The sequence below is a fragment of the Mus musculus genome, chromosome 1 (genome assembly GCF_000001635.26).
Source record: "Mus musculus strain C57BL/6J chromosome 1, GRCm38.p6 C57BL/6J".
NCBI lineage: Eukaryota > Metazoa > Chordata > Mammalia > Rodentia > Muridae > Mus > Mus musculus.
In genome coordinates this window covers 111858344-111876533 of record NC_000067.6, presented here as the reverse complement: position 1 = coordinate 111876533, position 18190 = coordinate 111858344, and the positions used below count along the sequence as shown (strand labels likewise).

Here is an 18190-nt window from a genome sequence, read left to right as displayed (position 1 = left end):
TATCTTTCTTTGGGGAGATAAAGACAGGTAGTGAGCCTGTTGCTTGCTGTCAGGATTCCATAATATCTATTTCAATAGACACTAAATATCTTCATGACTTATTTTAGCAAAGAATATTCAGATTGATTTGACTGATTTTTTAAAGTCTAAACACTTAAGGGGCAGTTCTTTGATAATCAATTAGACATTAGCTGAGTTGAGAACATGAGCTGGCTTACTCTTTCATTATTAATGGCCTCTAGAACAGACTACAGTATTCCTCCAATCATTCATTGGTCAGTAGGATGGAAACTGTTATATCTCTAGTCCTGGAAAGAGATGTGGCATACAGAAAAGTCATTAATATCTAACTTTATAAACCTCATTCAAGCACTGATAAACCTGACAAGATGACTGTATAACATCAGGCTTCCACATGAAGAAGAGTTATATCATAATCCTGTACTCTAAAAGTCAAACAAAAAGCCCAATCTATCAACTGTACAGGACTCCCCCCCCCCCCAGGTAAACCTGGTTGTTCTATTCAGAGACTACCATAAAAGTCCCATTGGCTAATAACCACTGTCAGCCCTTGAGCTCTGTTATAGTCTGCAATAAAGTCTGTTTGTCTTTTATATTGCTCTCTATGTGCCTCATTTGAATTCTTCCATTGAAGAACACAGGGACTCATGAGTCAAGGGAGATAGATAAAAATCCTGATGACCTTTCTCACATATAATAGCTGCACTGAAGTAAAGATAATCAAGGCTTAGACTATTTCAAACAATAGATTTTATTTACATGTTAATTTAAGCAATGCTCTCCCCTATATTTTCCTATATTTTGGCCAATAGGGAACATAGCATTCTACTGAGCATTGTCAAACAAAAGTAAGGTACTAAAACACTCAGAACACAGAGAACATGTACCTTATTGTTATGAGCTAATGGCTTAAATTGTTATTTAATAAATGTTAAATTCATTCATATTAATTAATGAAATTAATCAGAGGACTAAAAATTTAAATATATATAAAAGAAGATTAATTCAGGTTGTCAATATTAAGGGTAAAGTACTTTGAATTTTAGAATACATGATCTAAAGCTTAATTAATTAGGGAAGGTCAGATTTCTTTATATAAGCCATAGTTTAGGAATAAATTTCCAATTTTCCAAGAAGATTTTGATGAATATTCTACATTCTCTATTACTTTTTATAATATCATGCAATCAGTGTTTGTTTCTATCAGTATCAACATTAATATGTTAATAGAACTTTTTTGCAATAAAACTTAAATTTACTGAGAAATATCTTCATTTACATGTTTCTATTTCTGAACGCCCTCATTATAAAACTTGACATGTTACAGACGTCTACTATAAGTAATCATGTAAAGATATAAATAAACTCGACACTGTACAAAGTTAATAATGTTTAACATTGTTTTTTAAAAGTAGTGGTTTCAATAAAATGACATTAAGGAAAATCATATTAGTTACTTTACTCAAAAACTTTCATCTGTAAATTTGCTAAAGATATACATTTTCACACCTAGTCAGAATTTTATTCAATTAAATTGTGTGACAAACACATACTTGTAAATTGCTAAAAATATCATCAAATAAGTTTGACATATCTAGTCCTGAAATAAAGTTTTAGAAAACTTCTCTATTTTAATCAGCATAGAGAATAGCTTTTTAAAAGTTGGGGTTTTAATTGTCAGAAGAATCAAAACTAAAATATGCAGCTAACATACAAATCAAAAACTTGAATCACAGTATTACGTAAAGAATAATAATAATAATGTCACCAGGGCTGTGGGTGGTCAGTGTGAATGCTGCCATCTGAGGTCTCCCAGAGTGGAGAGATTACTTTGCTTCACTGGACCTGAGCCCTGTCATGGATAACATGAAGGAAAAGGTGTAGATCTTTCTTTAGCACAATCCTCATTTGTAGAATTTATGAATTTACAAAGATAGTCAATAGACAACATTTGTCATACTATCAAAAATGTGACATTTCCTAGTTTTTCTTAATTGATATTTCAGCATAGAGTGTTGATTTAATCATATATCCTTTACCCATTATTAAAAGGATAAATGAGACAAAATATATACATAGCTGTTCATCTATGGAGCGTTCAAACTATAGAAATAAACTTTCTTATGTACATTAGAGAGATTAGCTCCTCATCGTTTCATAAGTGGACTTCTCTAGACAGACATGGTATATAACTGGTACAACTTTTAAAGTGACATACGTCAAGTTTCATAATTTTCATTTAAATTCAAGACTTTATTCAAATCCAGTGTACAACCATCTTTCTATGAGTGGACACAGCAACACCCCAAACTGACGGATGACAAGTAACTGGAAGTGCGGCCTTAACAGTAAGAGGAAGAGGATGTGTTCTCCTCCCTCAGTACTTGCTATGCTTCTCTGCTGATAATTACCATTTGCAGCATCCTGTAGGAGCAAAACATTCTAGAACTCAGGCCAGATTCTAGAAATAATATTTGAAACAGAAAATTATTAGGTGTCTTTGATAATTCTCATCATTAAAGGGTTTTGTAAAATGTGATTGAATACACTATTTCTTTTTGTATTCGTTATGATTAAAACAGGCACAAGAGATGAGTTTTGAGTTTGCATTGCAGATTTGACTGGATTCATCAATGAAAATGTCTACCATGTGCATTGGATTCATGCCAATAAAGTGCTCTGTCCTTTTTTTTTTTCCTTTTCCATTTTTTATTAGGTATTTAGCTCATTTACATTTCCAATGGAGGAGCTAGAGAAAGTACCCAAGGAGCTAAAGGGATCTGCAACCCTATAGGTGGAACAACATTATGCTCTGTCCTTTTAAGTCTTCTCAGTGATCAGTTTAGAAGCCAGGTTCAAGGGAGAATGCTTTGTCTCATCACCAATTGTTGCTAAATAAAAAGCTGATCTATCATGAGTTATTTTCTATGTATTTGTTTGTCTTTCTGCTTATCTATTTTCTATCTATCTATCTATCATCTATCTATCAATCATCTATCTATTTTTCTACCTATCTACCTATATGTTATTATTTATTAGTTCTCTCCTGTATAAATGAAGATTCTAAGTAGATATTTTGGAAATTCTGGAAGCAGTTCAGCCACATTTCCAGGATTCCTTTCTGCAAGCCTCAGCCAGCTTGCATGCTGTCTGGCTTCACTCCAGGTGTTAGAACAGAATGGATGCAGCTTAGAAGATATCTTAGAGATTCCATTGATGTTTCTATCTATGTCTATTTATGTAGTTCCTAAATCACTACAAATTTTCAATTTTCACCAGTTTATATGTTTGAAAAATAATGAGAAACAAGATTCATAATGATCATTCAAAGTCATTTAAATTTGATGAGCCAATGATTAAAATACAGAAAAATTAAAGTAATAATTCATGCCTCTCAGTGAAGTGTTATTCATTGGGCTACAACTTTTTTCCCCATAACATTCCCAATATCTGGTACAATGAATAACTAAGCTCTCCACTCAATATCTAAACTCTCAGTTCAGTTATTGATAAATAAATATAAAAAATAGTAATTTATGATAGTTCAGCCTATTTATTGACTAAATTTAGGAAAATACATGCAAAGCTTTCTTTGCTGATGTGATAATTTGAATACATCACCAGCCATTAACTTTTCCAAACACAGAAGAATTTCTTGGAGTAATATCTTCAAAAATAAGATGATAGTTTGCTCCTTGGCATTAAATAGAATAATTTCTGGTGACTTTGTCAAATAAGAAACAGGACACCTAATTTTGTGCCTGCAACTTCTCAGGAAGAATCAAAACCCAGTAGCTTGGCATTTGAATCTATCTCACAGGTATATATTGTGTGTCCTTCAGAGGGTTTTCATAAAATTTCAACAATTTTTTTAAAATGAAATACTTAAAGAAAAAAAACTGCCCAGAGTTTTGTCTTTCCTTGCAAAATCAGATTATCATGCCAAACATGGCCTTATGTTGTGCATGAAAACTCAGTGTCAGCCATTAGTTTAGAACACCAGCATCTTTATCCCTGCTATAAATGTTTTACAAATCTGCAGAGGCCTGTAACTGAGGACCTCTGAAATAATGCTTCTCATTTCTTGTTTGTTTTCCTCTGTGCCAATATTTTCCATGAAAACATACCTTATAATGTGATTTTTAATACTATAGCTACTAACCATAAGGGATCACTGAATACTGTGAATGTAAATACCAAATCAAAAGAAAAATTTAATTTTATTTCACTTATGGATAGCATATCACTATAGCTGCATTTGTTCATGAATTTTCTTTCTGAGAACTGTTAACAAATTCTCCCCTCGGGATATGAAAAACTTCATGTCCTATTGTAACTTGCAATAATTTTTTGTGACAAATTTTTATTTTGTCAGGTAAAATATAAGGTGTATATGTACATAATGGATCAACTAAACTAAGCTAATTATCAAGTACATTACCTCCCAGTGGAATCATTTTTTACTGAAATGACTGTGCCTAAACTTCCATGCTCATTTCGCCACATATAATGTTCAAAATATGTGACAATCTATGTTTCTATCAGTAGATAAATGTATATAAGTATGTGGCATAATTAGACAAAAGGACATTATTCAGCTGATATTAATAAGACTATCATATGCAGCAATATGGATGGAAATGGGTGACATTGTACAGACAAGCAAATTTGTATGTATGATCTTTAAAAAGTAGATTTATAGAAAAGAGAATGGATCCTAAAGACTGGAGTTGCTTAAGGACAAATTCTTTTGAAGTTATTTGTCACAGAAAATGTTATAATAAATTATCATGACCAGGCATGATGGTTCAGACCTGAAATTATAGTTCTTTCGATGCTAAGACAGGAGAACAAGGAGGTGTGGGCCACCCTGAGCTACCTAGAGAAGCCAAGTTCTTTTTTAGGCCATTTCAGGGTAATTTAATTTCACATAATTGTAATATTTTAAAATATGGATTTCATCTTTTATTTCCTTGCCTATCGCATAATTATATAAAAGATTTCAATTTTTCTATTTTTAACATGCATTTTTTTTGCTACATTCTGCAGCAGAATTTCTCTTTAGATCAATACTAATTAATGATTATTTTCCTGCAGCGCTAGCATCTTCATATAATTACATATGTTTACTAAACTTTATAAAATGTATACCTTTCAAGGAGTCAGACAAGTCAGAATTTCCTTATTTGGCTTGTGAGCACTTTAACTCTCACCCTATTCTACTGCAACTTCTACATCGTATGCAGATTCAAGTCCTTTTCTTCTTATGTGCACTTTGTATTGTTTTTAATAAATAGTTTAAAGGTACATGCTATATTTTTCTCCTAAGATAATTGATATTCTACAACCCATGCATGTCTTCTGTAAATGTGAAGGTTGATTGTATGATACTGAATTACTTTCTATTGCTGTTTGAGCCATAATGGAATCCAGACACTGAAAAGCAACCACCTTTTTGTAAGTACTTAGATATGGTGTTCTAAAACTATAATTTATTTCTCCTTGATTGCAGAATCAAGTTAATATAATCTCATGTTGAATGACAGTCATAATAAAACGGTGACTTACTATGGAATAGAAAACCAGTCTTTAGAAAATGAGCTAAAAAGAACAAAGGTTTTTAAGCAAAATGATGTTTAATCTCTGGTTGGGTTGGACAAATGAATATAGTTTCCTACAATATAAGCCTTGTAGAAGGCACTGTGAGAGATAGCTCAGGAGATGTAGGTGTTGATATGAAGATTCTGCTTGTATACCATGAAAGCCTATCAGACTTGCTCCCTATCTAGTATCTAAAAGTTTTGGGAATAGACTTCTCTGCTAATTGCCAGTTAATCAATTTTACCAGAATATATGTCAGTAAAGTTTCATTATTCCTATATTGTCTTAATTTTATTATTTTCAAAATATCAGGTACCATTTATATTTTGCTACTCACCAACAGATTTCTTTACATGAACAATTTACATGTAAGATAAACTAGTTGCAACCCAACTTCTTAAGTGTCCTGAATAATTTGTCAGAACTAATTACTCTTCTGGTGATGAGGATGTTGATGTTACCAGGCCAAATGTATCCATAGACAAATAGTACCCATATGCATATGGAAAGAGAAATGAATGCAAATTATCATAACTCAGTGACTCAGGTTTATTAATTATGATGATTTGCATGAAAAGGTCCTCCCCAGATTCTGGTTCTTGAATACTTGGTCCTAACTTGGTGGTACTGCTTGGGAAAGTTTTGAAACCTTTCAGAAGTGCAGCATCGCTGAAAAAATGAAGGAAAATATCACACTGGGAGAAAGTTATAATAGTTTATAGCCCCATTTTACTTCCAGTAACTTCTCTGCTTGCTTTGCTAGGTTGAGATGTGATCTCATTGCTTTTTGCTTCTGCTGCCATACATATAGCTTGATGTCCTGCTTTCCTGCAATGATAGATTCAGCAATCTTGAATCACAAGCCAAAATAAACATTTTCAACTGTAAATTGCTTTGGGTTATAGTATTGTATCACAGAAAAAAAAAGTAACTAATACATTAAATTTTAGGAGCATTTAAAAGATCAAATTCCTCATTCATACTATAAGATTAGTTTGTATAACTGATATTTTGAAAAATATCATGGAATTTATGAAGCAGGTAATTTCCCTAAGGGGGAAGTCGAGCACTCAAGGCTAAAAGAGGGCAAGCTTGAACGGAACACATGGGAAGAAACTAAGAGGGAATGTATGTTCAGTGTGGTTCGGGGAAGCTGGGAATAAAGAGGGGAGCTAAAGTAAAGTGTGACTGAAACCTTATATAGAAAATTTTTATTCTAATTGTGGTGATTAACTTTCATTTTCAACCTAATATAATTAATAATTGTCTGAGAACAGTGTCTTGATGAGAAATTGTCTACACTGGCTTGACCTACGAATTTTTCTCTAGGGGAATATTTTAATTAGTGTGGGAGGACTCAATCTACTTTAGACAGAACCATTCACCGGGTAAAAAATCCTGAACTGAATAAGATAGAGAAATTGATCTGAGTATAAGCAAGAAAACATACATACAACACATTCATAATTTTTGTTTCTGTCTGTGGATCTGATATGACTAGCTGCGACAAACCCTTGCCCTGCAACCTGCCTGAAATGAAAGAACAATAACCTGAAATTCTAAGCTATAGAAACTCTTTAACATAAGATACTTTCACTCTTTGTCTGGGTATTTCTTTATCACAACATTACAAAATAAACTAGAATGGTAGACTAATTTTTAAAAAGAATGCTGAATTGTATACAGTGTTATGAAAACTAATTAATCAGGAGGTAGGAAAACTGTTTAGGGTATAGTGATAGAAGGATGAAAGAAAATACTTTGGGGACCTGGGAGGGGAAGTGGACAGGGAGAGGGGCATTGGGGGGAAGAGGGGAACCTGATCTGGTATTGGGTGAGGGAAAAGACTGAAACCCCGAGGGCCAGCAGAAAGAATGGAAACAGGCAACTTCAGAAACTAAGAGGTTGGGGAACCCTACAGAATGCACCAGAGACCTGGGAGGTAAGAGACTCTCAGAACTCAAAGGAAGGGACCTTAGATGAAATGTCTGGCAGTAGGGAGAAGAAACTTATAGAGCCCACCTTCAGCAGGAAGACAGGATATGAAGTGAGGGGCGGGGTTGCCACCCCACAGTCACAACTCTGACTTTTCTGTCTGAAAGAATTACAGGGATGGAAATGGAGAGGAGCCTGAGGAAAAGAAGGTCTAGAGATAGGCCCAAAGAGGGATTCAGCTTAAGGGGAGGACCCAAGACCTGACAGTATTACTGAAGCTATGGAGCACTCACAAAAAGGCACCTAGCATGACTGCACTCCGGAAAACCCAACAAGCAGCTAAAAGAGTCAGATGCAGATAGTTGCACCCAACCAATGGATAGAAGCAGCTGACCCCTGTTGTTGAAATAGGGAAAGACTGAAAGAAGCTGAGGAGGAGGGTGACACTGTAGGAGGACCAGAAGTCTTAATTAACCAGGACTCCTGAGATCTCTCCAATACTGGACCACCAAACAGGCAGCATACGCCATCTGATATGAGGCCACCAACACACATACAGCAGAGGACTGCTGGGTTTGTGTTCATGCAGAGATAATGCAGCTAGTCCTCAAGAAACTGAAGGCCTCAGGGAGTTTAGAGGTCAGGTGGTGTGGGTGGTGGACACATCCACATGGAGACAGGAGGATGGGGAAGAGGTATGGGATGTGAAACTGTCAGAGGGTGGAAGTGGGGGTGATAAAATAGGGAGTGATAAATAAATAAATAAATAAATAAATAAATAAAATTTAAAGAATATTAGGAATAAAGTAAATCTATTTAAAAAAAAAAAAAGAGTTGAAGAGTATTTCTAAAACCCGAAATGTCACACCACTCTCACTGTTATTTGGTAGGTATTTGTTTATTGACAGTCTTGACTACAGGTATACCTTACACTTTTAAAACAAGTTCTGCTTGTGTGTGAGTGTGTATGTGTGTCTTAGTTCAGGGAGGAAGAGTAGAAGAATGTGTTGCATTCCCTGAAGATGAATGGTTGTGAGCACATTCACGTGGGCATTGGAGACTGAATTCAGATCCTTTGAGAGAGCTTGTGCTGTCTGAGTGCTCTCTCACTTAGTCAATCTTACATATCACCACATTGAGTTACCTTCAAGATAAATACCCAACGATAGGTTATGCAGAAACAAATGTCACAACACCTATGAAAAAAGAGTTTCTGAATTTAGCTACTCACAGTAGACTTTTACACTGTTCTCTCTTCTACCATGAAATGGTGTAGTGATATGTGCTCAATTGTCACCTTGTTCATTCCAAAGTGGTTCTGGGAAATACATCAAGGAAGGGAAGAAAGAAAATAGAAAAGAGGAACAGAGATAAGGATATGGATGAAAGAAAGGAGGAAGGGACAGAGTGAAGGAGGAAAGACAAAATGGAAGGTTAGAAAGAGGGATGGAGACAGGGAAACCAATGAAAAGAAGGGAAGAATGAAGGAACAAATAGAAGAAGAGTCATAGGGAGAACAAAATGAAAAAGAACAAATTCAGAACAGGATGATGGCAGGGCATCAGTCTAGAAAATACTGTCTCTATTATTTTAAGTAGAGTACGTGACAGTTGGTTGAAAGATACACAAATAAAGAAAATGGATTTTCATAAGTATTTCCTTATCACAGCATAAAATCTCATGCAGATTTAAGATCCTTTTATATAGAAAGGAATCCACAGAGCAAAAATATATACTGTTCTTTATTTTCATTAAAATAAGATACTGTTCTAGCATTCTGAATTGAACAGCTGTTGGTATATGTGTCTCTTGCCACACTCATAAAGGCTTTTAAATACAATAAAATAGACTAAAGCTCATCTCTTCTATGGTTGAATGCATTATTTATAATTAACTAACTTTATAGCATCTTCATGTGTGGAAGGAATAATTGGAGTTATCCATTTTTAATTCACAGGAAACAAGACTCTTAATTTTTAATAGTGCCATTTACCTATCATCTTTTATGCCAGTGATTTGGATCATTCATCTGTTTTATTTCAAAACACTCATATGTAAGAACATTGAGAAGATTCCTGTTCAAAATGAGTTATCCAGATACCTCATCCTACCATGAGGAGGACTTATTTGCATCCCCACAGCTTATTTTCAGGTATGTATATTGGTGAGAAATAAAAAGACCTCAGTCCCTCTCCTGAGGATTCTGTTAACAGTCAAGTAAAAATGGTCATACTAATAACAATAAATTAGAAAGTACAATAATTGGATGAAATTTATAAAACTTTTCTGACACCTGTTCTTCTTGCGCTAATTATTCCTGACACTGGTGTTCCTCACATTACTGGGCACCATGCAAACACAAGATGAATTTATCTTCTCCACATATTTTCTTTTAAGAAACAGTCTATGTTTCTACCACCTGTTTTATGAACACTGATTTCTTGGGTCTTCTCTGTATAAAATGGAGCCTAATCTCAGTGAGGTCAGGATTCCTTACTCACCCAGAAGAGAAATGGTGTCCTGAGTGTTCTCCAATCTGGGGCCAGGGAGAAAAACACTTCAGATGTTTATGAGAAGTTTGCAAAGAAAACATTTTCTTTCCAATGACTTTTAAGTAAAGGTGATTAAGTTCCCTAAAGCCAAACTGTCAAAAGATCAACTAGTTTCAAACCCAGCCACAGCTCATGCAAAGGTACTTACTATCCACAGGCAGATAGATTTCATGTTGAGTTAAGTAGTGAACCAGGTGAGACAGTAATCCATAGAAAACCTTAGAGACTCATGCAGAGAAAAACATCCTTTTGTTGAAACTGTTTTGGGAAAGTGATGAGGAATTTAATGATACGAATGGAGACTAAGATAAGAAAATTCCATTCAGAGAAAACTGCAGTTGCTACTTGGGAAGGGTTTTGGCGGTAGGATGACTGGACAGACACTGGGAGGAAGGTATAGAATATTTCAATTATTGAGGGGCCAAAGGAAAACTTACTTTAGCTATTAGACCGGGACACAGTTCCAACCAGGGCAAATATAAGAGTAGTTTGTCTATAATTACATGCTCTCAAGTTAACTTTATCAGTTATCTTTTCTTATTATTCTTGTCATTCAAACAACTGCTTTTCCCACCTAAGAATACAGCTGTGCATTTTAGCAAATAATAGGGGTTAGAAGAAAACTGAAGTTTAACTAATCCACATCTAGGGATGAAGTTTAAACCAGTGAACCATGACAGCTCCTTGTATTACTACCTCCAAGTTATTGAGCAGACTATAGGTTGGCCTATGTCCAAGTGTAACCTAAGACTGTGGAAAGTGCTCTGAGTGAGTACAATGTGAACAAAATCTCAGTCTATTCTGCGACTGAATTTCCAAGCTTCAAATTTCACATGCCTATGTGGTGCAGGTTTGAAAGTAAACACAGTAAACAGTTTTCTACTGATTGCTTGTCCCATATTTGCTTCAATCTAGCAGAAACTTTCAATCCGTAGAGATGACTAGTACATTTGGCTATTGAAGTTGTTCCTACTATATTAATCTGGATATTTTGGGTTTGTTTGTCTATGATAGCAATGTCAGCAAGTGTGCCTCAGAATTTCAAAGAAGTGCTTATAGAGTCCTTTTTCAGCTCTTAAGGGTAACTGAATATTCTCCTGCCACAGTCATTACTCATCCCATCCCCCAAGAGTTTCTCTCATCATTTGTAATCACAACTCCTTGTCACGTTTAGATGTTTAACATATGTTTTCTCTCAATATCCAAAAAGTTAGAACACCAGCCTAGACAGATGCAAAGACAAAGGGACTTCCAAACTTCCCTGAAATCCAACTGGGTTGTCTTAGTAGCAGTTGCCAAGCTGACTGAAACACTGCTGCATAGAGTTAAAGCCTGGCCCCGCCCACTGGCAGTGCGCGGGCGGCTCAGGCCTTTCCCTGGCCTCAGCCTTTCTGCGGGGCGCCCCGCCCAGGCCCGCCGGCCGCTAGGCGGGCGTTTTGCTCCTAAGACCCCGCCTCTGGACACGCCTCCCTGGATCAGACCCCGCCCCGCCCTCCAGTACGTGTCGCCTTTTTTCCGCCCTCCGTGGGCTAGGCGGCTCCAGCTAGCTCGGCGGAGCGCCGGTCTAGGCAGCATCAGGCCTTAGGTCACCGTCGCTGCGCTGAAGACAGCGCCTGGAGATCACCCGCCGCCCGCGGGTGGCCTCCCGCCAAGAGAGCCGCGCCGGCCAGCGCCTGGCGTTCCTCCAGGGCGGGTGTGTCTGAGTCTCCATCCCCGAGATCCGGCCCTGAGGAGACTCCGCACCCAGAGGAGCAGCGGAGACTGTGGCGCTGAGGAAAGCACGCGCTCTAGGGAAGCCCCCCACCCCGCCACCCCCCAAGAGTCGGGGCGCTGAGGAGACGACGCCCGAGCTGAGGAGACCCAGCCCGGCCGCTGCCTGTGCAGTCCCTGGCAGCACACGGGCGGAGGCGTGCGGAGCTCTTGGCTTCCGTAGGCCCGCCTCCAAAAAATCCTCAATTGCTTGAACTGGCAGCCTTCGCCTGTGTTGGGGCCCAGCTCCGCTTGAAGATCCTGTTGCAGGCGGCCTGAGGTAAGCCGACTTGGCCATTTAGAGGTCTCTCTAGTCCCCACGTTGCAGCCACAGGTCAGACAGTGGGGACTGGAGCAGAAGGACGATGCGTTCTGAAGAAAGGAATTAAAATATGCAACAGGCGGGTCAAGTCAGGAACTACTAGAAGTGTTTGTTTCCTACAGAGGAGGAGACTTGTCTAAGATCGAAACTTGGTGAGTTTCTTCCAAATCCAAGATGGGCAAAGGATAGGCCTGCTCCTTAAACCTGGGTGTGAACGCCCTCTGGCGGCTCGTGGGGAGGATGTTGACGACAGCCACAGGTGAGCATCTGAGTCAACAGTGCCTTTTTTCTGCCTTCCAACTGCCATTTGTGATTTGTCCAAAAAAAAAGTGACTTGTCTTGTGAAGCTACTTTTTCATTCCTTAAAAGCTAAACTTTGGGCCATAATTTAAAAGGGTCATTTTGACTTTTACCTTTATAACCAAAGTAGCAAGAATATTGTATTCATCTTTATGGTGATTACTTGTGGATAGAAACATGTTTAAATAGCTAAAACAAAACACTGAAATATAACTTGTGTTGTTTCTTCTCTGCCAATATTAACTAGAATCTAAATATGTTTGCAAATATAAGGAAAAAACATTAGAAAAAAGTTAGACTGGAAATATGTTACTTTGATTCTCACATTTCTGTCAAATGACAAAACTACATAAATCATCCCTTTATCTCCACTTTCAGTCTTAGAAATTTGCTTTGTTTTGTTTTTCTCCCAGAGAGGAGTGACACGAAAATGAACAAAAAACAGACTTCAGTGTTGTGAAAGTGGAATTTTCTTACCCACTTGGTGGATGTGGGCATGATTGGAAGAAGAGCATCTAGACATTGAAGAAATTACATTCTTTTACAGGTACAGATAAACTTGATAAAAGGATATTTGGAAACGCTTTAAAAAGACGTTTGAAATGAAGGCAGAAATTTCAGTGTCCCTTATCAACCATGTAGGACTTTGAACATTTGTTCAGAATATTTTCCTCCCCAAAATGGAAGAAAAAACAATTGAGAAATCATTATGCTTCAGACTCTGAGAAAAAAATAATGAAGTCTGCACACTCTGAGAATGACAGTACTTTATCATCTTCTTTTGGGGAACATACAGAAACATACCATTTATGTGTGGTAAGTTAATCACTACAGATGGTTTCTTGTGCTACGTGGTCAAATGGCTTCATTTGAATTTTGGAATTTTAAAAAATTTTTTCTTTTTCACATGTTAATTAGATTTACACACAGGGAGTAAATGTTGGATTTGTTGTATTTTCTGACTAGACCACTGTTTTCTGTGCATTGGAGACATTGGAGGCATTAATATTCCTTGAAATTTTATTTTATTGGAAGCAAACCTGTGCCAGGGACACAGACATGCTATATAATTTCCTAACTTTTCTTGCTTTGAATAAGCTGAATGTCACCTGGATTTCACAGCCTATGAGGTATAGTCTGTTTTTTGTTTTTGTTTTTTTGCTACATCTTTAATATATAATTTACAATAACCAGATAGGAAACACTGTGCTTAACACATATGCCTAAGGAAAAGATCTTCCCCATGGATCATGGCGTTTATGTTTACAGAACATTTACTATTTTTAACATTGATGATGTGTAGTTTTTCTACTTGTGAAGAATCTGTGAGCAATTATTCTGAATGGGCAGTTTTCACAGACGATATACAATGGCTTAAGTCACAGAAAATACAAGATTTCAAACTCAACCGAAGACTTCATCCAAATTTATATTTTGATGCTGGAGATATACAAACATTGAAACAAAAGTCTCGTACAAGCCATTTGCATATTTTTAGAGCTATCAAAAGTGCAGTGACAATTATGCTGTCCAATCCATCATACTACCTACCTCCACCCAAGCATGCTGAGTTTGCTGCCAAGTGGAATGAAATTTATGGTAATAATCTTCCTCCTTTAGCATTGTATTGTTTATTATGCCCAGAAGACAAGGTTGCCTTTGAATTTGTTATGGAATACATGGATCGGATGGTTAGCTACAAAGACTGGCTAGTTGAGAATGCACCAGGGGATGAGGTTCCAGTTGGCCATTCTTTAACAGGTTTTGCCACTGCCTTTGACTTTTTATATAATCTATTAGGTAATCAGCGTAAACAAAAATACCTAGAAAAAATTTGGATTGTTACTGAGGAAATGTATGAATATTCCAAGATTCGATCATGGGGCAAACAACTTCTTCATAACCATCAAGCTACAAATATGATAGCTTTACTCATAGGGGCCTTGGTTACTGGAGTAGATAAAGGATCTAAAGCAAACATATGGAAACAAGTTGTTGTTGATGTGATGGAAAAGACTATGTTTCTCTTGAAGCATATTGTAGATGGCTCATTGGATGAAGGTGTGGCCTATGGAAGCTATACCTCAAAATCAGTTACACAGTATGTTTTTTTGGCACAACGCCATTTTAACATCAACAACTTTGATAATAACTGGCTAAAAATGCATTTTTGGTTTTATTATGCTACACTTTTGCCAGGCTATCAAAGAACTGTAGGCATAGCAGATTCCAATTATAATTGGTTTTATGGTCCAGAGAGCCAGCTAGTTTTCTTGGATAAGTTCATTTTACAGAATGGAGCTGGAAATTGGTTAGCTCAGCAAATTAGAAAGCATCGACCTAAGGATGGACCAATGGTTCCTTCCACTGCTCAGCGGTGGAGTACTCTTCATACTGAATACATCTGGTATGATCCAACACTCACCCCACAGCCTCCTGTTGATTTTGGCACTGCAAAAATGCACACATTTCCTAACTGGGGTGTCGTGACTTATGGGGGTGGGCTGCCAAACACCCAGACCAATACCTTTGTGTCTTTTAAATCTGGGAAACTGGGAGGACGAGCTGTGTATGACATAGTTCACTTTCAGCCATATTCCTGGATTGATGGATGGAGAAGCTTTAACCCAGGACATGAACATCCAGATCAAAATTCATTTACTTTCGCTCCTAATGGGCAGGTATTCGTTTCTGAGGCTCTTTATGGACCAAAATTGAGCCACCTTAACAACGTATTGGTGTTTGCCCCATCACCATCAAGTCAATGTAATCAGCCCTGGGAAGGTCAACTGGGAGAATGTGCACAGTGGCTCAAGTGGACTGGGGAAGAGGTTGGTGATGCAGCTGGGGAAGTTATTACTGCTGCTCAACATGGTGATAGGATGTTTGTGAGTGGGGAAGCAGTGTCTGCTTATTCTTCTGCCATGAGACTGAAAAGTGTCTATCGTGCTTTACTTCTTTTAAATTCACAAACTCTGCTTGTTGTCGATCATATTGAAAGGCAAGAAACTTCCCCAATAAATTCTGTCAGTGCCTTCTTTCATAATTTGGATATTGATTTTAAATACATCCCATACAAGTTTATGAATAGATATAATGGTGCCATGATGGATGTGTGGGATGCACACTATAAAATGTTTTGGTTTGATCACCATGGCAACAGTCCTGTGGCTAATATACAGGAAGCAGAACAGGCTGCTGAATTTAAGAAACGGTGGACACAGTTTGTTAATGTTACATTTCATATGGAATCCACAATCACAAGAATTGCTTATGTATTTTATGGGCCATATGTCAATGTTTCCAGCTGCAGATTTATTGATAGTTCCAGTTCTGGACTTCAGATTTCTTTACATGTCAACAGTACTGAACATAGTGTGTCTGTTGTAACTGACTATCAAAACCTTAAAAGCAGATTCAGTTACCTGGGATTTGGTGGTTTTGCCAGTGTGGCTAATCAAGGACAGATAACCAGATTTGGTTTGGGTACTCAAGAAATAGTAAACCCTGTAAGACATGATAAAGTTAATTTCCCCTTTGGGTTTAAATTTAATATAGCAGTTGGATTCATTTTGTGTATTAGTTTGGTTATTTTAACTTTTCAATGGCGGTTTTACCTTTCCTTTAGAAAGCTAATGCGCTGTGTATTAATACTTGTTATTGCCTTGTGGTTTATTGAGCTTCTGGATGTATGGAGTACATGCACTCAGCCCATCTGTGCAAAATGGACAAGGACTGAAGCTAAGGCAAATGAGAAGGTCATGATTTCTGAAGGGCATCATGTGGATCTTCCTAATGTTATTATTACCTCACTCCCTGGTTCAGGAGCTGAAATTCTCAAACAGCTTTTTTTCAACAGCAGTGATTTTCTCTACATCAGAATTCCTACAGCCTACATGGATATCCCTGAAACTGAATTTGAAATTGACTCATTTGTAGATGCTTGTGAGTGGAAAGTATCAGATATCCGCAGTGGGCACTTTCATCTTCTTCGAGGGTGGCTGCAGTCTTTGGTCCAGGATACAAAACTTCACTTGCAAAACATCCATCTACATGAAACCAGTAGGAGTAAACTGGCCCAATATTTTACAACTAATAAGGACAAAAAGCGAAAATTAAAAAGAAGGGAGTCTTTGCAAGATCAAAGAAGTAGAATAAAAGGACCATTTGATAGAGATGCTGAATATATTAGGGCTTTAAGAAGACACCTTGTTTATTACCCAAGTGCACGTCCTGTGCTCAGCTTAAGTAGTGGTAGCTGGACATTGAAGCTTCATTTTTTTCAGGAAGTTTTAGGAACTTCAATGCGGGCATTGTACATAGTAAGAGACCCTCGAGCTTGGATCTATTCAGTGCTATATGGTAGTAAACCAAGTCTTTATTCTTTGAAGAATGTACCAGAGCACTTAGCAAAATTGTTTAAAATAGAGGAAGGTAAAAGCAAATGTAATTCGAATTCTGGCTATGCTTTTGAGTATGAATCACTGAAGAAAGAATTAGAAATATCCCAATCAAATGCTATCTCCTTATTATCTCATTTGTGGGTAGCAAACACTGCAGCAGCCTTGAGAATAAATACAGATTTGCTGCCTACCAATTACCATCTGGTCAAGTTTGAAGATATTGTTCATTTTCCTCAGAAGACTACTGAAAGGATTTTTGCTTTCCTTGGCATTCCTTTGTCTCCTGCTAGTTTAAACCAAATGCTATTTGCCACTTCCACAAACCTTTTTTATCTTCCATATGAGGGGGAAATATCACCATCTAATACTAATATTTGGAAAACAAACTTGCCTAGAGATGAAATTAAACTAATTGAAAACATTTGCTGGACACTGATGGATCATCTAGGATATCCAAAGTTTATGGACTAAATGCTGCAGGTCGGCAAAATTTGCACTAATGTGTCCCAACCTACTTTGTGGATATGAACTAGAAAACTTTGTTTATTCTTGTACATGTATGTATGTGTGTAGAGTGAGTGCGTGTGTCCAGTATGTTATTTGCACAGAGATATTTTCAAAATAGGCACCATATTTGGCCTAGCAGGATTTATTTTTATGTTACCACTTTTCTTGCCTTTGTTTCTGAATTTTTTTCTGCTAAAATGTTTCTGCTACAGAGGTATATATTCTGGGGTTCTGAAATATGGGGTTTTAATGGACTTTAACTCAACTTCTTTGGAAACTATTTATCTATCTTAGGACCTCAAACACTACAAACGGCCTTGCAATTGCTGCTGTATCTAGTCATCTCTCGCTCTTAATATGGACTACAAAACTTTATGTTTTGAAAACGTCTAACATTTACCTTGCACACAAAAACGAGAAATAAAAAAACAAAAATTATTTTACGTTGTATAGTGTTTATTGAAATCACTTGGTGAGGCTGGGGGGAGGAGCTTATGATAAAGTTCCCTTAAGAAACTAGAAAATAAAGATGAAAACATAGAATTAAGGTTTTTTTGTTTCTTTCTTCCTTTTTTTTTTTTTTTTTTGTACTAAGAAATAAGATTGAACAGTGGATACTGAAATTTGGTGAATTATTTTGGAAGTGATTCTCTCATTTGTCTTTCTGAAGCTACAGCTGTTCATCATCACACTACCCTTACCCTGTCTATCCATTCTGTCATTGTCACCAAAAAAAAAAAGTCAGTAATTACTAGCTACAAAACTATCCAACAAGCCCTTCTCTGGATGATTTACTTTGT

At 37.0% G+C, this 18190-nt stretch overlaps 1 protein-coding gene across 3 annotated transcripts; it reads left to right on the top strand.

The window, feature by feature from the left end:
• The first annotated feature begins 11481 nt into the window (after positions 1-11481).
• On the top strand, positions 11482-17833 carry Dsel (dermatan sulfate epimerase-like). 3 transcript variants are annotated; one of them, XM_030254948.1, is made up of 3 exons: positions 11482-12439; positions 12894-13027; positions 13123-17833. In XM_030254948.1, the coding sequence occupies exon 3, from the start codon at positions 13731-13733 to the stop codon at positions 17352-17354; it is 3624 nt and encodes a 1207-aa protein (XP_030110808.1). In that variant the 5' UTR covers positions 11482-12439; positions 12894-13027; positions 13123-13730; the 3' UTR covers positions 17355-17833. The 3 variants fall into 3 exon arrangements, with proteins under 3 accessions (XP_030110808.1, NP_001074785.1, XP_017176672.1); XM_017321183.2 differs by having other exon boundaries at positions 11825-12138; positions 12303-12439; positions 12894-17833; NM_001081316.1 differs by having other exon boundaries at positions 11616-12439; positions 12894-17832.
• The last annotated feature ends 357 nt before the right edge of the window (positions 17834-18190 follow it).

Coding starts and splice junctions, on each gene's coding strand:
- Dsel (XM_030254948.1), top strand. CDS start 13,731: ATGGCGTTTATGTTTACAGAACATTTACTATTTTTAACATTGATGATG.